The sequence below is a fragment of the Morus notabilis genome, unplaced genomic scaffold (assembly GCF_000414095.1).
Source record: "Morus notabilis unplaced genomic scaffold, ASM41409v2 Scaffold1708, whole genome shotgun sequence".
NCBI lineage: Eukaryota > Viridiplantae > Streptophyta > Magnoliopsida > Rosales > Moraceae > Morus > Morus notabilis.
In genome coordinates, this window is record NW_010361270.1 from 249006 (window position 1) to 271511 (window position 22506).

Here is a 22506-nt window from a genome sequence, read left to right on the forward strand (position 1 = left end):
CATGATTCAGAATCATCCAAATCAAACACTGATTTAGAATCACTATAAATAAACACTAATTCTGAATTAGAATCTAGAATCATAATTACAGATCCATCTACCAAACGCAGCCTAAATCTTACGATACTGTTTGGTTCGATATTTCAAAGGAAAAACCAAGTAGTTAAAGGAAGCATATTTTAAAGCCCAAGTTAATGTGTACTTTGTAGCAAAAACCATTTTGCTTTTGGAATCGAGTAAATGAAGAAGTACTTCGTGAAGAAGTCTTTGCTGCAACTCTTAGTCAGAAAAATAGCATTTTCTGTTAGAATTTTTTATAAGGATTGATTTTTTGTTAAATCTATAAATTATTATTATTTTATTGATATACCCTCACATACTGAAGCACGTGCCTAGTACGTGATGAGCATCACTGTTAAAAACTCAACATAAATTGACCGAAAAGGTTTAGATCCTATTCATTTCACCGATTCGAGTTTTGCTATAGTAAAAAATCTCAGAAACAGTTACATTTAACTTTTTTGCTACAAAAATTTTTTTTACATAAAGTCATATCTCAACTCAAATTAAAACTAAATGGAAGTTTTGAGAATTCAGAGGTTGTTTTGCAAAAATCAAAAGAAAAAAAATTGAAGTACCACTTATTAAAGAATTAAGGGACTAACGGTACAAATTACCTTAAAAAGAGACACAAAAATGCAAACAATACAGACCGCCTTGTCCCGTGTCACGTGTGCGCTTTCTGGATTTTCGATTTCTTTCCACTAAGCTTAGCTTAGCAGATAGATATAGCCATGGCTGCGACCTCCGCTTCTCCGATTACCGATTCCGACACCGATTTCGATACCTTTCCAAACCCTAAACCTACCTCCAATCCTTCTAATGCGCTCGTTCCTTCCGGCCCCGCCGTCTGCCTTCTCAGATTCGCCGGTGACTCCGCCGCCGGCGCTTTCATGGGCTCCATCTTCGGCTACGGTTCTCTCTCTCTCTCCCTCCCTCCCTCTCTCTCTCTCTCTCTCTCGTGTTGATTTTTAAGTGGTTTGATTGGTTTCGATTGTATTAAGGGTTTTTTTCCTCCGCTTTTTTTGTGAAATTGCGATGTGGATTGTTGGGAGTACGTTGAAATAGTTTCTTTATTTTTGCTTAATGTACCTTAAATTTTGGTTCTTTTTCGGGAGATGAGGAGGAAAATGGACATTAGTGCTGGTGATTTTTTTAAGTGGTTTGTTTGGTTGAATTTGGATTTTTTTTGGGTCATTTTGAGTTTATGATGATAATTTCCTTAAGTAAATAATTCTTCTATTCTATTTATGTGAAATTGTGTTGTGGATTTTCAGGAAATTGAAAAATTTTGTTAGTTTTTTGCTTGTAACTCAAATTTCTGTACTTTTCGGTAGATAAGGCTAGTTGTATTTGTTTGAGGAAAATGAAAATTAGTGCTCTGGCCTTTATGTATGTATTTATTTTTTTGTTAGGGATTTCTAATTCTATGTTTGTAGCAATGTCGGAAGTGATATATATTACTAGTGAGGTACAAGTTTTTGTAAATTTGACATTTGGGGTTTGGATTACAAAATCTTGATACTCTTATGAATGTAAATAGTACTGGGTAAAGGACTAGTTTTTGCGTATGATTTCTTGTTTTTCTACATGATTCTTGAGCTTATTTTTCGATGTTGCATCGTTTTCCCACTGTCTTTTACTTAGAAAGTTAGAGCTTGATATGTTATGGCGAAAAAAAGAGAGGGGAAAAAACTTATAGTTGATATCATGGTAATACCAGCTGCTGAGAGACTTGATATGAATGTGTTTCAGGTGCGGGTCTTGTAAAGAAAAAGGGCTTTAAAGGATCATTTTCAGAGGCAGGATCCTCTGCCAAGGTACGAAGAATCCCATTTGTCATCCTTGTTTATGTGTTTGGTAAGAAGGGAAGAAAATAGGAAGGAAATAAAGTATAACCTAATTGAAGAAAATGGAGAGGAAAGGGGAATCTTTGTCTTATTTGTGTTTGCTTTGGATTCCCCCCTCTAATATCTCCATATTGGGATAGGTTAAAATTTAGGTTCTTTAACTTTGAAATCCCTCATTTAATTCTCTCCTCTATTCCCTCTTATCAAACAACCATAGTTCGTAAAAGCCTTCCACTAGTCCTCAACTCCTAGCACTTTTTCCACTCTTCCCCTCCTACCAAAGGAGCTTTAAAGTATTTTGAACAAGTAGTGGAGTTGAATTCCTTAATTGGCTGATAGTATTTGATCAAGTATTGGAGTTGAATTCTTTAATTGGCTTATATTGAGATTCTCTTTATCATTTTTTCCCTCTTCAGACGTTTGCAGTTTTGTCTGGAGTTCATAGTTTGGTTGTCTGCATTTTGAAGAGGATTCGAGGAAAGGACGATGGTACTGTATTTTACTGTAGAATTGGTGCTCAACATTGCATGTCTTTTAAAATTATAATGATCAATCTTTCTTCCTATTCAGTTATTAATGCTGGAGTAGCTGGATGTTGCACAGGTCTTGCTCTCAGTTTTCCGGGTAAGTATCATCTTCGCTAGAAAGCGTCATTGTTGTTTATATATTCATCAGGAACATTTATAAAAATAGGTTATATGAATTCTGTTTTCAGTCCTTGGAAGCGTGTTTGAATTGATTTTGTGTAATTGCTCTTTTTCATGCTTGTATGTGCCTGTAAATATTTTAGTAATGGAATTCATGGACATCTTACTTATCAAGTGTACACAGTTTATGGCAAGTTCTCGGATTGAAAGTACATTTATCGAGCAAATTCTTCAACTCTTATTTTGCAGGTGCACCCCAGGCCCTTCTGCAGAGCTGCCTTACCTTTGGAGCATTCTCATTTATCATTGAAGGCCTTAATAAGCAGCAGCCAGCTCTGGCACATCCATTCTCTGCAAGAACGAAAAGTCAGCGCCACGATATCCATCCTCCAATGGCACTTCCTCTCCAATTTCCGCTCCCAAATGAACTGAAAGGGGCTTTCTCCTCATTCTGCAAGTCTTTACAGAAACGCGACAAGGGTGCCATCCCCACAGCCCGCTGAGAAATTAGTGGTCTTTATGCGTTTCTTATTTGTATCCTTTTTTTTGTCTTCTTTTTTTGTTTGTTTGTTTCATTTGGTAAGATGGGGTTGGTTAAGATAGACCGCGGTGTAGTTTGTAAAGTTGTTGTCGGAGTTCATCTGCTAGCTATGAAGTTTTGCTTTTTCCATTCTTCATTCTGTGACATGCTCTTAATTTGAAGATCTATTGTTCAAATTTTGTTGGCCAACTGAAGTTCATGTGCATTGCAACCAAGTAAGAAGGCTTGTCCCGGGAAGTTAACAAAATTTTATAAGTTGTCCAAGATGATGACGGTTTTTACATGTTAAAATATGAACGAAAACATCCTCGTGATCGCTACATGAGTTCGTTTGAAAAAAGAGACTGAAATTTTTGGATTTCAATTGGAGCACATCATGTATGTCGCATGTAAGAAGGCATTCCCGATTAACTATTAACACCATTCATCGAGCTTGGAGTACTCTTGAATATTTTGTGAAATGCAAAGGTATTTACCATAATTAAAAGGAAAATTTGCCAATTCAGTCAAAGTTCAAGGAGCAATGAGCCAAAAAAAAAAAAAAGGCAAAAAACCTTTTTAAAAATGAAAAAAAAAAAGCGAGTAGGATTTCCCAAATAGCTTCATGTTAAAGTGGTAATAAGGAGAATAGATTTTACAGATCCATTTTCCAATGTGATATATTACAGGAACCGAAAAAAAGGGTTAATCTAGTTTGATCATTTTTGCAATGTTTATTATTACGGATCAATTACTGATTTCAATTGATATGGCTTAATCTTCTTTTAGAAAGTTAATATGAGCAAGAACATATTGATTGACGTTAAAATGGCAATGCCTCTCCCTTTTCCTTATCAAGCATTTGACTGTTTTTGCTGTTAAAATGTTCATCAACTGCTTATCCTTAATCCTTTAAAAAACAAACTGCTGATTCTTAATAAATATTGATCAACTGCTAATCCAATTTTTGGGTAGTTGCTTGTGTATAAAATACATCAAATTTGCTACGTCAATGCCATAAATCAAGAGATGATACACTAAAAACGGCAGCAGAAAAGGAAAATGGATAATGTCAGATTATTATACCAAAAACAAACATTAAAAAAAAAAATCATGAGGCATGAAAAGAAAACTAAAAGAAAAAAATATATTTATATTCCAAAACACTTACCTTATTAGTTATGGGTACATTTTGTTAGTTGGATTATTCAGATTCGCAAGTATCCCAAAAACAAAGAAATCATGACGCATTCAAATAAAACTTAAAAAAAAAAAAAAAAAAAAAATATGCCAAAAGACTTACCTTACTAGTTATATAGGTGCGTTTACTCAGTAAATAATCTTCATAAATTTTTTCTTATAAAAAAAAATCCCTTAATCCATGTCTAAATTTGTCTATACAAACACCAACTCACTAAAGCAGTTTTGTTTAAAGGTGTACTTTCGTTTAATCCATTTTGCTATTCAAGAAACAGAAACCAACCCTTTTATTCACCACTCAATAACATCGGTTCAAGCACCAAGTTTAAGTGAAGAAACAAAAAAGCAATCTTTTGTTTTCTTTATACAGTGAATTTGTATCAATGGATTCCACTCGTTACATGGTTAGTCTCTCTCTCTCTATATATATATATATATGTATATATATGTATAAATATATATAATACGTATATCCTTTTTTCTGGGTAACGTTTCCTTCTGTCATAAGTAGTATTTATCATTTCTTGATCATGGTTTGGCACTGGCAGAGTTGTGAACTGAAAGTGAACACCAAATCCCGCGGATGGCACAAGACCTTGACAAAGATGTTTGGCCGTATCAAGGGTACATTTCGAGCCCGTTCTTCATGTAGTTTGAACAGAAAAATTTGAACTGAAATTTAAATTTTCGTGAGAGAAAATACTGTAATAAAAAGATTTTTTAGTTACAGTTGTGGTTCAAACCTGGGAGTTAAAGTTCTCTCTCTTACATTTCTGATTCGCTTCTTCCATAAAAAGAGTGTTTTTCTTTTCTGATTGGTTTCATCTCTCTGTATTATCTTCTTGCCTTTTTTATTTGCAGAAGTCTCTTACACCATTGATGGACAAACGGGAATTGCACGTGTCTCTGGAAGAATCGATCCACACAAAATTTTGAAGCTGTTAGAAAAAGCTGGGAAACATGCTGAACTCCTCAAAGTTGACTCTGGGCATCATCAGTATGGTACAACAGCTTTCGTCGACGAAAATGGTTATCACTATAGCCCTGGATACTCTCACTATGAACCAACAACACCGCCACTGCCGCTGCCACCGCCGCCTTCTCACCACACATACTATGAGCCAGGTTTTCAGCACCAGCCACCGCCTATGGATCCCTATCATGATCCACACTCCAGAGATTCCAAACAGTGCCCCATCATGTGAGCAATAAAAAATATCAAGTTTTTGGCTTGTACATGCCTATTATATCAAATTTATTATAATGCATATATTATTATCATGCCTATTACATGTAAATATTGGCATGGAGAAATAAGTGCTTTTCGAGTTTGAGTTCTCCAACTATTTGAGGAGAAGAAGTTAGGCATTCAATTTACTTCTCGTTGTTAAGAGAGTTTAAGGGTTGTAACTGACCTCTCTGTTTCTAAGGGGGATCAACAACTTCTTTAAACTATAAACACATATAGTATATACAAGTGCGGATTTTAATCACGTGATTAATTCCCTTTTGCTATTTATTATTTTTCTCTTTATTGTTCTCAATATCATTCATTGATTCATTACCTATTTCGGCATTTCCCAGGAAAGCGCAAAAAAAAAAAAAAAAAAAAAAAAACGAATTAGACTGTTTGTTCCATTTTTTGATGAATAAAGAATACTATAAAAATGGCAATCACACGTTTAAGTTGCTTGTGGTTATTTAGACAAACTGATGAGTAATAGAAGTAACAGCAAACTTCGGTAATATATTATGTCATTTTACCAGTTTTGATGGAGGAAGAAAGTAACCAAAACCCTTCAAGTATCACCAATTCGAGTTGAAAAGTGAATTCATGCGAAAGTAAACATTGTAGCACAAAAAGCTAAATTTGAATTTTCGTGAGAGAAAACACTGTAGCACAAAAAATTGTATCTGAATTTTTTGAGTTATGATTCGAATCGGCAAAATAAACGAGGCCAAGCCACATTTACATTTTACACTAGTTTGGCGAAAAACTACAATTTTCTTATTGAGATTCCGTGGGAGCAAAAGGCTATACTGTGTTTGAAATCATTTGAAAAGAGACTCAACATGTAAAGAGATTCCATTGAATTGTTCCCCAGTAAATTAATGAGTGCGAAAAAAAATTATATACTAATTTGATAAGTAACTACAGTTTTCTACAAGGATTTTCAGATATATTTTAGTGAATTATGCAATCTGTCCTGCACTTCATAGTTAATATTAATTTGTATAGAGATCCTGCAGATTTAGTCCACAGTGAATTATGGAACGGGACTTTGCCCGGCATATCATATAAGTTATTGGCTTAAAAATATCAATATAAAAAGTCTCACTAGTCTAGTTCAAGAATATAGAGTATATAATATATGTGTAATGAAACATCATTCAGAAACAAGATAATTAGTTCAATGATGAACCAGATTCCACATGTTATTGAGTTCTTAACGGTTTGATACATCCCAAATAGGTTGCAGAAAAATCCTATCAAGAAATTGTTTCATGTGCACTTCTCAATTCATTTGCATGTCTAACTTTGTCACTAAGATGCAGGTCATAAAATTCAGCCAAATAAGCTAAAGCCTCGGAGTTGTTATCACAAACCTTCCACAGAGATGCAACCTCTCCATCAAAGACTGTACCCCAGACCTCACAATCATCAAGAAATTCCAGCAGCTTCGAGTAATATGAGTCGTAGTTCATCAACAAAAATGGAACTGGTAGTTCCGAACCAATTCGCTTCAGTTGAATCAATGCTAATATCTCGAAGATCTCATCTAGAGTCCCTACCCCACCAGGAAGGGCAACGACAGCAGTTCGATCATTACTACTATTCCTCACCACAGCATCAACAAGGCCATGTTTCCGAGCAGAGAAAAACCTAGATCATGAAGCATATAAAGGCTTAGTTTGAGACTGATGTGCTTTTGGAAGAGGTTCTACTTTTACAAATCCAGCTTCTCAAAATAACTACAAATGTGTATTGATGTTTGTGCAAAGTATTTTCCGCACTTTTACCATACACAATGCAAAGGACCCCGCCTACCGGTAAACTTTCTAGCAGTGGACTCTGTATACCTGCATGTAAGATATACTTCTAATGGTAAGTAGGGATGGAAATTCGACGTCGTCCATTCACCGGCTTCTTTACCAATCTTGAACCCGCCAACCGGTTTTCCTGCTTGTAAAGCACCTTTTGTAGCAGCATCCATTAGCCCCGGGCCAGCTCCCGTCCATGATGTACAGTCCAAAAGAGTTGCAATCTGTTCAATAAGAAAATATGATCCAAAAAAAAAAAGTCAAATATATTGTTGTTATATAGATGTGTGTTCATACACAAAAAGTAGGAAAATAAATAAATAAACTTACCTCTTTACCCAATTCTAGTGCCTGTGAGTAATGTGAGTGACCAGGTCCTATCCTTGAAGACCCCAAATACACTACTCCTCTCCCAAGTCTGCTTATGAGTTCATAGCATCTTTCTATTTCTTTCTTGACCTTTCAAACAATGACAGAGACTATTAAAGTTTGCAAATCAGAGTAGAGTATAATGTTCAGTTGAGCCTAACTATTATTCTTACATGAAGCTAGCACGAGTCGACAATTTTTCTTGTTTGTTTAGTTTTCTTCTCCGATTTTATTGCTCTCGCTAGTATGGAATCAAGGCGTCTAATTCTTAACACAGAACTATGAACTTAATCAAAGCATTATGCAAACCACATTCATTAAAACCAGTTCACTAGCCAAAATTCTCACCAATTGGAAAAAAGGGTAAACTTAAAACATATTTGTAGTCTGGTCTAAAAGTCTAAAGTCTAAACCCAATAAACTCATGGTTTAATTACAATATCTAGCATCAGAAAATACCAAAACACAAAAAATGAACATCTAAAGTACCAACAACCCACTTCCAAAAACCAAAAAAAGGTCGAATCTTTATACTCAGTTTACCTCAGTTGGGCTTGTTCTTTCTTCAAATTCATACGACTCAAACTTGCTCGAAATTGCTTGTCCCGAGAGACGCCCAAACCTGGGAAGCTTGAAACAAATGCGATTTCTTCCAATTTCACTGAAATATTGCAACTTTACAACATTGTTTCCATAAGAATTCCCAACAAAAACATGAGAACCCAATGAAGCCAACATTGAAAATCCCATCTTTTGATCCTCAATGTGTTAAAAATCCCTCCTCCATCATAGAATTGGTCGAAATCTCAAGTGGGTTTCTAAGATTTTTGTTTTTTTTTTTTAATGCTAAACAAGAAGATGCTTGTTATGGGAATAATAACAACGTCCCTCTTTCTCTTTTCCCATTACTACAACTTGCAAATTTCTACAAAAAAAAAAAAATATATATATATATATAATGTAATAATAAATCATAATAATAACACATTAAACAATGGGGTTCTATAGTTTACAGTATTTATGCTGTTGGTGACGAAAAAGAGATTCCATGTGAAATTTCATAAGACAATTAGGGGTATTTGGTCTTTTCGTCTTGAATAATGGGCTGACTTTAGTTACTGCAGCATTTTTGGGCTTAATTGAGAAGCCCAAGGATCACCAGCAGCCCAAAAACTATCCATTGGCATTGAGAATAAAACGCACCGTTTCACGCCGATGAAAGAAAGATGATCTGCCAATCTCAGCCGTTGATACTGCAGAAACCCTGACAGATCTTTATTTGACCAATTATACCCTTCTCCTAAGCGACACAATGAGGGCATAAAAGTCATTTCGTTTACTAGGGTTAGCATAAACACTCTCGCCTCCTCCTTTAACTCCTCCCTCTCTCTGTTTCTCAAAAACCCTAGCAGCCTTCTCTGCAGATTTCACTTGGCAGTCAGTCCATTGGGGCAGAGAGAAATCCCTAGGGCCATAACACCGCCAAGATGGGTACTTTACTTTCTCTCTCTAAAGCTTGTCAATTTTCCGATCTTCATCTGAAAATTCCCCCAATCTCGTTGCTAATATTCGAATTTCGCCATGATTTCGCAGGTATTTCTCGTGATTCCATGCATAAGAGGCGCGCCACTGGAGGCAAGAAGAAAGCTTGGAGGAAGAAGAGAAAGTAAGCAAAAAAAAAAAAATCCCTAATTTACAACTTTTGATTCGTTAAAGCATGGATTTTTTTATCCATTTTTGTGATTTTTCTTTCTTCAGGTATGAGCTCGGAAGGCAATCGGCGAACACGAAGCTGTCGAGCGACAAGACTGTGAGGAGAATTAGGGTTAGAGGAGGGAACGTGAAGTGGAGGGCTCTGAGGCTCGACACCGGGAACTACTCGTGGGGAAGCGAGGCCGTGACGAGGAAGACTCGTATTCTCGATGTCGTCTATAATGCCTCGAACAACGAGCTCGTCCGTACTCAGACTCTGGTGAAGAGCGCCATTGTTCAGGTCGATGCGGCGCCGTTTAAGCAGTGGTATCTCCAGCACTACGGCGTTGATATCGGAAGGAAGAAGAAGACTTCTGCTGCCGCTGCTGCCGCTGCTGCTCAGGTAATCTACTGCTTTTTTTTCCCTTTTTTGTTTATTTTTTGTTTACAAAATGTTGTCACTGTTTATGATGAGATGAAGTGGATTTGGAATGTGTAATTGGTCTGATTAGTTGTGTTATTTGGTGAAGAAGTTGGAATTTGGCTAATGGGATAAAACAATTACTTGTTTATAATTACTTAAAATGTAGTAATAATTATCATATGTATTACTGAAATATATTAGGTATTGTTTATTAGTATACTCAAGTCAGGAGTTGTGCTATGAATCTGTTTATTCTAAATTCTAAGATGGGTAGATGTGACAAATGATTAATGGATCTTTTACCTATGTTATTTTTTTTTCTTTTTTTTTTTTTGATCTTTGGTATGATGATGAAATGAGCTTGGGAAAACGTAATTGTCCTGCGTAGTGTTTCTATCTGGTTAAGAAGAAGCTAGAATTTTTTCACAGAGATTTGGATTTTACGGCTATAAGTCTTTACTAAGGTTTGTCTTGGGTTTTTTGTGTTTGATTTGATGCGGGGTCTTGGAAATGATGATTGGTTTAGGTAGAGATATTATTTGGTGAAGAAGTTTGAATGTGTTCAATGAGATATGGCTTGGATGGAAAATTGTTGCAGTGTTTGACCTAGTTTTTAATTGATAGGAGGGTGATGCTGCTGCTGCTGCCACTGAGGAGGCCAAGAAGAGCAGCCATGTGTTGAGAAAGCTCGAGAAGCGTCAACAAAACCGGGTTCTTGATGCACACATTGAAGAACAATTCAGCAGTGGGCGTCTGTTAGCTTGCATCTCTTCACGACCTGGCCAGTGTGGTCGGGCTGATGGGTACATTCTCTACTTTTAATTATTCCATTCCCAGATATATATAGAGAAAGAAGACGTCCTATAATCATGTCCATATATAATAAGTTGTTTGCAAGTATGCAAATACCATTAAGTCAAAATGCTTAGAGATTCAACAATTTGCATATTTCTTTTAAACATATTACTGCAAGTGAATGATGATTAAGATAAACTGACGTCAGTTGAAATAATTGTTTTTTAATCACTGTCTCGGTTTTGTTTTCCATCGTTCTATCCACTCTATACAAGGGGAATGGTGATGCTTGTTCTTGTTACATCCTTGGTGATGACTATGTTGCTTTTGTCGCAGATATATCTTGGAGGGCAAAGAGTTGGAATTCTACATGAAGAAGCTCCAGAGGAAGAAGGGGAAGGGTGCTGCCTAAACAAAATTTCACATGACCCGTCGGAAGATCTGGTGAAATGCCCTACATGATTATGTTAATTTTGTCGCAGATACATCTTAGATTTAAAGTTTCTCTCTTCAATTTTGCTCCAATAGACAAGTCACTTCAATTTTCTATTTGTTGATGGTGATTTTGTTTAGTTGAAACAATCTTGTCTTGTTTTATTGATGAATGTTTAAGTAGCAAATTCTCAAACTTTTCGATCATGGTTCTCTGTTTTTGTGATTAAGTGTCAAAAGACGCATGTCTTGGTGTAGCGTTGATGATTGATAACTATCCCTTAAATGCTTTTCGATCGCGTTTAAATATGCACTTTGAATCACACTTGGCCATTTCCTCCTACGTTTTTGACTCATGAAATCAGTCAGTCCATTTAGTGAAGAGTAAAATTTTACATAATGCTCCGCCTTGTCTAAACTTTTGTATTTTGTAAGTGTTGAAATTAAAACGTTTTCTTCTTTGTTGGGCATGTTTTCATTTAATTTCAAATATTCATTGATAATATTGGGATTATTTACTCCCCTTATTTTCATTTGCGTTGGCAAACTCCCTTTAACTTTTTAATTTTGGTAATTAATCATATTTTCCCCGTATCTTTTGAAGTAATTAACAACATTGCAACTTAGCTGCTGCAATCTTTATGTACTCTGTACCCTATACTACAAACGGGTGTGTTCGTGTGAAGTTCAGTTTTAGTAAATTTCCTCGGCAAAGTTGGTTCTTGCAAATACGTATTGTGAATTAGTGCAAGATTTTTGAAGCAAGAAGATTGATCACTATCTACAGAATGGTTATAAAGATTGATCCCGTTTATTCAAGTTTGATTTGATTGCTATCGATAAATTTAAACACGTACAAATACGCCCTCCAAACATCTAACCATGTTCTTCAAGTAACTTTATTTTTTTATAAAAAAAAAAAATTACACGTTTCGGTTTTGTATAAGAAGTGATCTATTTAAACTAGGGGTCTGAGCAACTTTCAAAATAATATATATACATATATATTTATTTATATGTAAAGGACAAGATTTTTAAGTCTCAATAGCTAAGTCGACTAGAAAAAAGTCTTTCTAGTTAAAAAAGGAGACTAGTAATGTCGTCTTCGGTCAATTGACAACTGATTGAGACTGTAGGTGGAATAAAAAAAACCTACCCATGCTTTCATCAATTAGCATTCAAGAAGTGTAAAAATCACATTAGTCAAGAGTGTAAAATCAAATAAATCTAAATCATTTTTGACGGGTTAATAAGAGGCATAATTACAATCTCACGACGGATAATGAGAATCGATCCTATTAAAATAGGAGAGAGTATGAAAATCGATCCCTATTATGTAGGAGAGAGAGCATTTATAGGTCGATTCTGCTAGTGGTAGAGATGTGTTAACAGAGAACACGACAGGAGTGAGTAAAGCAAACACAATTATAGCAAGTTGGCTACAAATCACTACAATATATCAAAGACTACTTCAGATATATATATATAACATAAAACAGAAAAGTTGCAAAAGAAGGATTTACTTGGTTGATATTTGCTCAAGATAATACAGGGGAGACCAAAACATGGTCACGAGCAGCATCGATCAACCACATTCACAAATCACATGGGAAGTCAAGGAGCAATCTTAGTATCTTGGATGATTAATTTCATGCAAAATCCGCTCCATATTGGTCCGTAAGTTAGAATGCTTGAGGTATTTGGCTACCAATAAAAGCCTAAAATATAATTGAAAAAAGAGAGGAAAATTAGAAGCAAATTAACAATTGTGACATTAATTACCACTTTCAATCCATAGTCAATACCCTGAAATACTAGCAAATGTTTTTTTTAATTTTTAACCAGGAAACAAGGCCTAATAGAAATAGAATAGAAACCAAAGTTAAAAGAATGCTCCTAAGAAGAAACATAGATGATGGAACAAACCTGAACATCTTCAATCAGTCCTCAATGTCATCAGTGAAAGATACTAAACCCATCACTAGAGAAACTCAACCGATTGACATCGTTATGTTGAACAATTGAGGTCGAAGCAGACTCTTCTTCTCCGTCGCCGAAACAAAAATTGAACTGAAGGTCATGTTGTGCGACGACATTTTTGTTTGTAGCGAAACCCTATAAATGGTCTAACAAGTCCGACTCTGTTAGGATCCTGATTGAGTCCCACATTGCTAAAGTATGGGCTTAGCATGTGAGTTTATAACCACTTGGGCACCCTCTCCCTACAAGCTAGCTTGTGGAGATGAGTTCTACCCAAGGGTTATAACAATTGGTATCAGAGCATGCCTCTCCTCAGGCCCACGTTGCTGAAGGGGCGACCTAGAGAGGGGCGACCTGGAAAGGCCAAAGTGGGCCATCCAGAGTGGGCCGCCGTGGATGTCGGTGTCGGAAGCGTGGTAGTATGTTAGGATCCTGATTGAATCCCACATTGCTAAAGTATGGGCTAGCTTTTGGGGATGAGTTCTACCCAAGGGTTATAACAATCTCCCCAAACGTGTATGAAATATAACGTCTTCCTTGAACTCTTTAACAGAAAAGGACAGAGAGTATGTGTTGAACCTTACAATAATCCGAGCCTCCATTTGGTTGCATACTAGGGTTGGCATGTCATAGTTTGCAATGCTCCTCTTTCCATCTGTATCATCCTTAGTTCATGCAACTCTGTCAAAACAAGTTGCTTGAGCTTCCGAAAACTGCCCTCCTCAAAATGAAGTTGCTCACCATCGCATGCTCGATGAAGCAAAAGATATGCTAAGTTGGGCAAGCGCATGAGGGCTTTTTAAGGTGTCAACCACTAATCTTGAGAAACTTAAACCCAATATGCTTAGGTTTTGAAGCGGCAAAGTCCAATCTGGCAACTTCTCTAGACGACCCTTAAAGATGAGGCGTCCTAGAAAAGGCGGTGGCGCTGAAATGGATTCCAAATCGAAAAGTTTGAAGATTATTGGATGAGTATAAACTAGGGATTCTAGGTGATTCATCTTCTCAATCGTGAAGAGAGTGGTCGCCATGCCTGCATCCGATTTTGAAACGCTCAAACATCTTAACTGTCTCAACTTCTTCAACTCTTTTGTGCTTCCACAGTCATTAGCGTTTACAAGTTCTCCAAAGAACAAATCCCTTCCTTGATCCTTGCTCCACGAATGGAACATGAGAGAACATTGCCACTATGAGAGCTGGCCAAAAGGTGTCTCAGTTTCCGGAGCTTCTGGATTTCGATTGGTAGCACATTAATCAGTGTATTTCTAACATGTAAGCTTTGTAGATTGAGTAGCAGATCCAGAGACTTTAGAAGCTTCTTCAATTTTGTATTCCTTAAATTCAAGCACTTCAAGAAGAATAAGTTTCCCACTTCCATTGGGAGATCATCTAGTGGAGTATTTTCGAAATCGAACTACTCTAGAAGCTTGAATCTTCCGAACAAACTAACCACCAAAGATCTTGTCATTATTGTTCCCTGGAAATCAAAAAGAAAAATAGAACGGACCCTGGACTGGTCAACAGTGATTTCCAAAGTATTTATTGCTCCACCGTGGAGTGACAGCCGACGACTTTCGGGATCTACTAATGATGTAGATTCTTTATCCTCAAAAATCTGGCAGATCTCAAATTGTTTGGCCTTTGATGCAAGAACTTCATGCATGAAACCATGGACTCTACATTCTTTCAGCGCCATCATACTTTATATGTAAGACTTGGACCGAGTTTCTATTTACGAGATCATTCAAGTCAAGTACATTTCTGCAGCTTGTTCCAACGCCTTGCCAATCTCTCCTTTAACAAAACCCTCGGCAATGCACATCTCGAATAATCTTTGATCGGGAATAAGAAAGTCCTCGGGAAAGATACCAAAGTATAAGAAACAGAGTCGAATATGGGAATGTAGATCGTCAAAACTCTGCGGGAAAAATTGTTGACACTATTGAATTAAGTCGGGGGTTCTCTCTAAAACCTTCATTCAAATGGTTTAGCAGAATTTCCCATTCAGCCACGATGCTCATTTTGGTGGACAGAAGAAAATCAGCAATGGCCTTAACTACAAGGGGCAGGCCATGGCATCTTCTAACAATTTCAAGCGACAACTCCAATAACTCAAACACGAAAGCCTGTTTACAAAATAACTCCCAAGCCATTTCTTTGGAAAGAGGTTGTAGACACTTCAAAAATATCACAAGAAGCAGCAGTCGCATTGTTACGTGTTGTGATGATTATCCTACTACCATTATTACAATCTAAAAAAAAAAACGTGATTCATAACTTCTCAAAAATCTAGTCGCCAGACATCATAGAAAACAATCAGATACCTCTTTGGGGACAAAAGTTGCTTCAAGCGACTAATTAGCTCTTGCTCTTGCATCGTGTCCATTTCCTCCTCACTCGAGTCTCCATCTTCGCAGATCATCTTTGTTAAACGCCTGAAAAGATTCTCGAAGCTGCATGATTGTGACACATTGATCCAAGCACGAAGATCAAAGTGTCGTCGAACCTCTTCACTTTGGTAGACAGTACTAGCAAGAGAGGTCTTACCAACTCCACCTACACCAACCAATGCAATCGCCAAGCGCGTGGATGTTTCTCCAACCAGCATGCTCACAAGTTCTTCTTTTTGAGCCTTAACGCCCACAAGTTCACCTTCTTCAATGATGCGGGATGACTTAATCTCCGAGAATCTGATCTTCTTCACTGGAACTGTACGAGTTCTCTTCGGAACTAAGATTGGATCTCCTTCTCCAAAATCCTTTCGGCAATGAAAATAAATCTTTCTCTAAACCCCATTTTTTCAACTTTCGTATACCTTTTAAAATCCGTTTAATCTCATTTGCCACATCTTCTGGTTTCAACCTTTTATTCGGGTAGTCACCTTTTTGGAGGACCATATAACTAAATCTGGACGCTCTGCAGCCTGAAGAAGGTACATGTCCAAGACGTACCCTGCACGTTGCGCCGCCTTTGCTGCATCCGTCAACCATTCTTCCGCGATCCAATTCTGTGCGTCTTTGTTCATGACCAATTCCTGAAGACTCTCCAGCTTGAGTTTCAGACTAATCATGTCTCCATTGGCTTTTTCTAGCAAGCTAAGTGCCTTGTCAATGACATAAATCGCTATACTCGCAGCTTCCATTGCTCTAATGATTTAGATGCTCTTTGCGTATTGTTTCTTACGGTTGACTCTAACTTATTTTATTTGCAAGGACGATAAATATCAGCGTCAAAAGGATTTACCAAGGTTTTGGGCTTATTGATTATCGATGAAAAACGTTAAACATTTATTTGGAAGTTGATGTTGGTAAAAACTGAAAAGTAGAAGTCAATATGAAATTCAACTCATTCTTAATTGTTGGTTGGGTCCCTTCCTACGTGGAGGTGGTGAGACCCACCACTTTTTTTAAAAAATTTAAAATAAAATAAAAAAAGAAGAAGAAGGAGAGGAGTGTGGGGGTAGTGTGTGAGTGACGCCCAAAAAAGTGAGAAAAAGAAAAAGAGCAGAGAGGGAAAGAGAAATGTAAAGTGAGGGTGAGCATTTATTAAAAGAGATAAATTCTCATAGTATTTTAGGGCCGTTTGGTATGCAATAAACCTGAGGGTGGCATGTTTGGTACGATAATTAAAATTTTTGAATTTTAGGGAAAGTTAATCCCAAGGAATTCATGTTTCCTAGGAACCAACCTTCCCGGTAATACGAGTCCCACCAATTACGCCCCCTAGAGGTTGCCCTGAATGCTAATGTATGTCATGAGACTGATCTATGCAAAGATATGATACCATTCCTTCCTTTTTCTGATTATTGTTCTCTGTAAGAAGATAAAAGACTTTGCCTTCAAATATCAGATGTTCTAATTGTGACTGAGAGGCCTAGTTTAGGTTCATTAATCTCCGAATGAGTATATCACTACCACTTTGGAGTTCATGGCAAAGAAAATGAAACACTCAACGCAAACAAGAAAAGTAAAGGACCATAATCAGTAAAATATATGTATTATTCGTATTGTAGAACGTTCAAATGCAACAACAACAACAACAAAGAACGTAAAGGGGTTTTCTTTTATACTTGGTCGCAACTCACAAGGTTAAGAACTTCAAAAACCATTCAAAAGCCATAAAAAATTTCCTCCAGTCCTCCATGTAAATACAAGGCCGTAATTCGTCCACAACAAAACCGCGGTTGAATCTCCATTTATCCCTGCCAATTACCAAATTCACATCATAATGCTAGCGTTTTTGCTTGGTTCGTACTTTAAATGTTGAGTAAAACGTCATTTTGGAAAGCAAAAGTGTACCAGTGAGGAGCAAACACAAGCGAAATCTAAGGCTTGCCATACTTCTTTCTCAGTCGTTCTCTTACGAAATCATTGCGAGCTTTGATTCGAGCTTGTTGAGGCGCAACATTGACATACGAGAAATGCAAGCCAAAAGCAAAGAGGGCGGCTCCAAAGAGGAAACATCCGATGGTCGTCGCAGCCTTCTTTGGAGTGGACGGAAAGCACATAGACATTTTCTTCTTCGTTCTACCTAATGAAGCCAAAAACAAATACTTGAAAAAGCAAATCCCATTTTTCACCATATAATTACAAACTCTAAAACTCATACAAACTCTAAAACATCATAGATCACTACATTCTCATTGGGAAAAACTTAAAGAAACTTAAGCAGTCATTACAATAGTGAAATGTTAACTCTTATTGACGCTTTAAGAGTAAAAATTTATCAAATCATTTAAGTAAGCCAATATTTGATCACTATATTCGGGGAAAAAAAAGCCATATGTAGTTAAGCACTATATTACAAAAAGGAAGAACAAGTCTTTCTCAGTGGCATTTTATCATACACTTAAGAAGCACTTCTGTAACCCAAAAAAATAATACATGCCCGCCAAAAGTTGTCATTCAATGGACTGGAAAACGACCATATTATCGATGAAATTTTAGAATCATACCTGAGAAAGCAACAATTTCGAAAAGTGAAAGCTGAAATGGAGTAGATTTTGTGATTGAGAACAGAGAAATTTCTCCTTTTTTGGCGTTTACTTTTCAATTGAGCCTCCAATTACTATCATACAGCAAGCAAATATTCGTTCGAAATCCAATTGTGAATCTTTTTTGTAAAAAATGTAATCAGTACCAATAAACCAGAGAATAGTGAAAGTGGAGAGATAAGACACGAAAATGCCCAAATGTAAATTTCAGGTTGAGAGCTTTTATAGTTTGCTTCTCTCGCCAACGACGCTTTGTTGATTGTCGTATGCTACGAAGATATTTGCCCATGCTTATATTCCTTGTTTAATTAACTAGATATATATCTTGTTTACCTGAGTGTTCTAATAATTCGGTATGCAATACATCATCTCAATGCATGAAGCTGTAAACAATGAACTTGCCACAATATATCCTCACATTGGTAGGGTTTAATTTGAGTTAAAAAATAAATTTATGTGAGAAAAAATATTAATAAAAAAGAGTTAAATTTAAATTTTTATGAAAAAAAACACAAATAATAATAAAACTAAGGAGCGTAGATTCCTTTTTGCTAATTAACCCTTCAATATAAATAATACCTTCTGTTAAGAAAGCTCTAAAGAAAGAATTTGGAACATGTAATTTCAAGGCATCTGATCAGTTGATAATTAGAAAACCTTGACCCTCACCAACTGATAATTTGCTTTTGATCATGCTTTGGTTCGAGAATACGCAACAAGGCCGTCCTCAATTAATCTCATAATTTGATTCATTGATGTCGTCGAGATTAGTTACTTTAGAAGACAACGATTTAGTTGCAATGAAAATATACACGCGATTTTGGCTTTTCAATTTAACTGTAATCTACCATCAACATTGAGTTACGACTAAGAATAGGAGTTTCGAATGTTGAGATTATCGTCTTTAGGAAGATACCTGTAATACCTGAGATTCAATTAAACTTTAAACCAATAATAAATAAATTTAGTAAATTAAAATCATGCACCACATTTACCATTTATCCCAAAGTTATTTGTTAACATTATATTTTATTATTATAGCTATCATATGATTTTATTAAACATATATCTTTGCTAATCAAGTTTTTAGTTTTAATATGCAGTGCAACTAGCTCGATGTGGGAACTCAATGTGCTAAACTTATGAAGAAAAAAATGATATTTATTATGATTATTTGATATGATATTTTACCTCTATTATGATTGATTTAATGATGAATTATTATTTTATATTTTTATTATATGATTTTATATAAATGTGTTGACGACTTAGTTGTTATTTTGAGTTTTTTTTAGAGAAGTCTATGTTAGCAAATTGAGTGAACTTTAGGCACCTAATTGAAGAAGAGAAATAGAGACTTTAGAGCTGATTTTATGAGGTTATGATAGCTATTAGAGGCTTAGAAAAACCTAGACACTTGTCCTACTATAAGGTTACTCCACTTTTGCTTCATTTCTATTATGTTTAGACTTCATTTTTTGGTCTATTTCAGCAAAAAGTCTAGAACTCCGACCATAACATTTTCTTCTCTCTTCTCACCCAAAACTCATAATCAAACCTAGGTTTTCAACAGAAAATGAGCTAAAAACTCAGCCAGCCCATTTCAACTCGTTTTCAACCTAGAACCAAAAATAACCACCAAGATTTTGAGCTTCTATTCACTTGGGAACATGTTTTTCTTTGAGGTAACTTCTTTCTTATGTTAGAAACTAAGATTTCATAGATTAAGATATTGAAATCCTACTTGAGATTCATATTTTTAATATAGCTTATCATGCATGTTGGTTGTAGACTCTGAAAAATAAGTTTATTGAGGTTTTGGTTCAAATATTAGTTTCTGGGTGAAATTAATGATTTTAGCTTGATATTATTGATGATTATTTGAAGATAAACTCTTATTAGGATTATGATTCATGTATTTAAGAGTGGTCTTTGAAGATTAAGATCTGCATGCTAGGTATTTGATGAAATGTTCAAATATAAGTCCTCTGTACAGCCTATGTAGATTATGTTTTCGTGCTATATATACTTATTATTTTGACTGATCTTATAATTTTTTTACTAAATTATACATGTCAAGCTTTACGTCAGTTTTTAAATCACTCTAAACAGATTTTTTTTTACATTTAGTTATGAGTTTTATAAGTTCAGCTAAAAAGCTGTCATTTTCCTGACGAGATTATACTTCAATCCGGATTTCGGGCTGTTTTGGTTAGTTTGAAAAATCTGAAACCTATCATGTAGTAGTTCTAAAAAGAGGATTTTAAGTCTACTTTTATTTGCTACTGGTCTCATAATATTATGAGTTTTGATGAATTTGTTATGAATATTTTCGTAACAATGCGCAGTTATGTGTTTTGTTAAATGATGATGTGAATGTGATTTTTGAAAGCTATGGTTTTTAAAGGTTAATTAGCACATTGAAGGCTCCCCGCAACTAGCTAGTTTGTGCTTGCAAAGTGGTGATCGAAATTCAGGTAAGTAGAGTTAAAGCATATTCAAAACTGCATCACAAGACCCATTTGACGAAATAACTTGTTCAGAATTGTGATTATGCAAGTTTATTCTCTTATGAAGATCTTATATGATTATGTTCAAAGAGTATTCATAATTAATTATTTTTGAAAGAGATTATGATATTTGCTTATTATGTTTTTATGTTTTAAGATATTTTATGGTATGACATATGGATGAGAGGCTGGGTAAGCAGGGGTGCGAGGGACCGGTGCCCCAAATTAGACAAATTGTCTCTTTGAGACAACTAGAGAAAAATACTAGTGGAAAGTCTCTTTTTGATCACAAGAGAAAAAGATTCTAAAAACCCCGCTTAGTGTTTAAGAGAAGATAATTGGCCAAAATTAGAGAAGGTTCTGTATAGAGAGGCTTATTTGGAACCGAAGTTCTGTATCATACCCAAATCAAGAATAAGTATGAAAGTTTATGAACAATGTTTAACAAAAAGATTTCAACCACGGAGATTTTAGATACTTACTTTATTTGAAATCTAATTACTGAGGGTTTGCTCATTAGTTTTACCTTGTGATGCAAATGATGTTGTTGTTACCGAAGAGTAAAAAAAAATGATTTCTTAGGTTGACTGAATACTCTAAGTCTTACATCTGGCATCTTACTTATATGCACTTCCAAACAATAGATGAGCAAAAAATGTTTTTCTTAGTTACTATGTCGGTTTTAAATAACTGTTTAATGTCTAAGATTTGTGGTTGTAATCATTTTGTGCACTGACTCATTTTGTTCAACAACATTTACGAAATCTTGTGATCAAATCAATTATAAATTTTCACATCTTAAAAATGATATTATTTTAAGTATAGAAAGTATATTTTAAATAACACTATCTTACTAAATTCGGCCTTAGACTGATTTAGTATGGGGGGCGTTAAAATACCTCTCTTATTCTCTACAACATCCAACACCGATAACACAGTTTCGAATGTTTACTATTTTTTCAGAACAGTTGCACTATATACATCATGTATTCTGGTCCCTTTATGTAAAAGTTTGACTTTTTATTGATTTTGACATTAACTTTAACTTTTTTTCTTTGACTTTGTCACAGATCAAATTTTTTCTTCTACTTTGAGTCCATATGCACATACATTGCCACGTAATATTCGAGGAACATGTATGCCCATAAAGATTGAAGGTCCTTTTCCCAAGAATATCTCTCTCTCTCTGTCTTTTTTTTTTTTTTTTTTTTTTTTGGATAAGCCCCAACAATCTTTTCAATGGCGACAATATCAACCCTGTCATTCCTCATCCTTAACTTAATCATCATCTTTCATTTCTCATTGAAAGCTTCAGCAATCAGGTATGTGATTTCTCCTCCTTTTCTTTTCCGGTTTCCTAATTCCGAGTCTTGGTGGGTTTTTTCCGAAATGGGTATGTGATTCTTCACTCAATTCGACCAATCAATTCAGTTCTATAATAGGAAATCAGCAAAGTTAAGGGCGCGTTTAAAACTCATTTTAAAATAATTTTATTTTTTTGTATGAAAATAAAAATAAAAACGTTTTTAATCTCAGATAGAAATCATTTTTAAAAATACATTTGGTAGTTTAATCAAGAAATTATTTTCAGTGTAAAAAAACTTATTAATGTCTCTTGAGAGAGGAGAAAACAAAAATAAAAAATGAAAAACGACTAAAAGTCATTTTTCATTTCTCTCTCATTTTATACTAAACTAAAAAATCGTTTTCATTTCTATTTTTTATCTTTATTGCGCCAAATGCCAGTTTAGAAACGTTTCCATTTTTTCTTTCTCAAAAAACGTGAAAAATAAAAACGAGATTAATTCCAAACACGGCCTTTATTTTCAATATAAAAATAAAAATAAAAATAAAATTATTTTAAGAATTATTCAGAAATCAATTCTAAAATTACATTTAGTTAGTCGACGTTTGATTCAAATGTGACCTTAATTTTTTTAAAAATTATTTTAAATATAATAAAAAAATAAAATTATATTGAATTATAATTAT

General features: G+C 35.2%; 4 protein-coding genes across 4 annotated transcripts; 3 read left to right on the top strand and 1 right to left on the bottom strand.

Moving 5' to 3' along the window:
- Window positions 1–687: 687 nt before the first annotated feature.
- LOC21392850 (mitochondrial import inner membrane translocase subunit TIM22-3) lies at window positions 688–3111 on the top strand. Its single transcript, XM_010098991.2, has 5 exons — window positions 688–975; window positions 1816–1880; window positions 2327–2399; window positions 2481–2534; window positions 2807–3111. The coding sequence occupies exons 1-5, from the start codon at window positions 795–797 to the stop codon at window positions 3058–3060; spliced, it is 627 nt and encodes a 208-aa protein (XP_010097293.1). The 5' UTR covers window positions 688–794; the 3' UTR covers window positions 3061–3111.
- Window positions 3112–4692: 1581 nt separating this feature from the next.
- On the top strand, window positions 4693–5505 carry LOC21392851 (heavy metal-associated isoprenylated plant protein 34). The gene is made up of 2 exons (XM_010098992.2): window positions 4693–4901; window positions 5139–5505. The coding sequence occupies exons 1-2, from the start codon at window positions 4808–4810 to the stop codon at window positions 5480–5482; spliced, it is 438 nt and encodes a 145-aa protein (XP_010097294.1). The 5' UTR covers window positions 4693–4807; the 3' UTR covers window positions 5483–5505.
- Window positions 5506–6387: 882 nt separating this feature from the next.
- LOC21392852 (probable cytokinin riboside 5'-monophosphate phosphoribohydrolase LOG4) lies at window positions 6388–8524 on the bottom strand. The gene is made up of 4 exons (XM_010098993.2): window positions 8232–8524; window positions 7650–7778; window positions 7359–7543; window positions 6388–7161 (listed from the first exon to the last, which is right to left on the bottom strand). Exons 1-4 carry the CDS (start codon window positions 8436–8438, stop codon window positions 6768–6770), a joined length of 915 nt encoding a protein of 304 aa, XP_010097295.1. The 5' UTR covers window positions 8439–8524; the 3' UTR covers window positions 6388–6767.
- Window positions 8525–9051: 527 nt separating this feature from the next.
- LOC21392853 (40S ribosomal protein S8) lies at window positions 9052–11336 on the top strand. The gene is made up of 5 exons (XM_010098994.2): window positions 9052–9179; window positions 9282–9354; window positions 9447–9783; window positions 10429–10607; window positions 10936–11336. The coding sequence occupies exons 1-5, from the start codon at window positions 9176–9178 to the stop codon at window positions 11009–11011; spliced, it is 669 nt and encodes a 222-aa protein (XP_010097296.2). The 5' UTR covers window positions 9052–9175; the 3' UTR covers window positions 11012–11336.
- Window positions 11337–22506: the final 11170 nt, after the last annotated feature.

Coding starts and splice junctions, on each gene's coding strand:
- LOC21392851 (XM_010098992.2), top strand. CDS start 4,808: ATGGTTTGGCACTGGCAGAGTTGTGAACTGAAAGTGAACACCAAATCC. Junction 4,902..5,138: donor GATGTTTGGCCGTATCAAGG/GTACATTTCGAG, acceptor TTTTATTTGCAG/AAGTCTCTTACACCATTGAT.
- LOC21392852 (XM_010098993.2), bottom strand. CDS start 8,438: ATGGGATTTTCAATGTTGGCTTCATTGGGTTCTCATGTTTTTGTTGGG. Junction 7,544..7,649: donor CACTAGAATTGGGTAAAGAG/GTAAGTTTATTT, acceptor CTTATTGAACAG/ATTGCAACTCTTTTGGACTG. Junction 7,162..7,358: donor GAAGTATATCTTACATGCAG/GTATACAGAGTC, acceptor TTCATGATCTAG/GTTTTTCTCTGCTCGGAAAC.
- LOC21392850 (XM_010098991.2), top strand. CDS start 795: ATGGCTGCGACCTCCGCTTCTCCGATTACCGATTCCGACACCGATTTC. Junction 976..1,815: donor GGGCTCCATCTTCGGCTACG/GTTCTCTCTCTC, acceptor AATGTGTTTCAG/GTGCGGGTCTTGTAAAGAAA. Junction 1,881..2,326: donor AGGCAGGATCCTCTGCCAAG/GTACGAAGAATC, acceptor TTCCCTCTTCAG/ACGTTTGCAGTTTTGTCTGG.
- LOC21392853 (XM_010098994.2), top strand. Junction 9,784..10,428: donor CTGCTGCCGCTGCTGCTCAG/GTAATCTACTGC, acceptor TTTAATTGATAG/GAGGGTGATGCTGCTGCTGC. Junction 10,608..10,935: donor CAGTGTGGTCGGGCTGATGG/GTACATTCTCTA, acceptor CTTTTGTCGCAG/ATATATCTTGGAGGGCAAAG.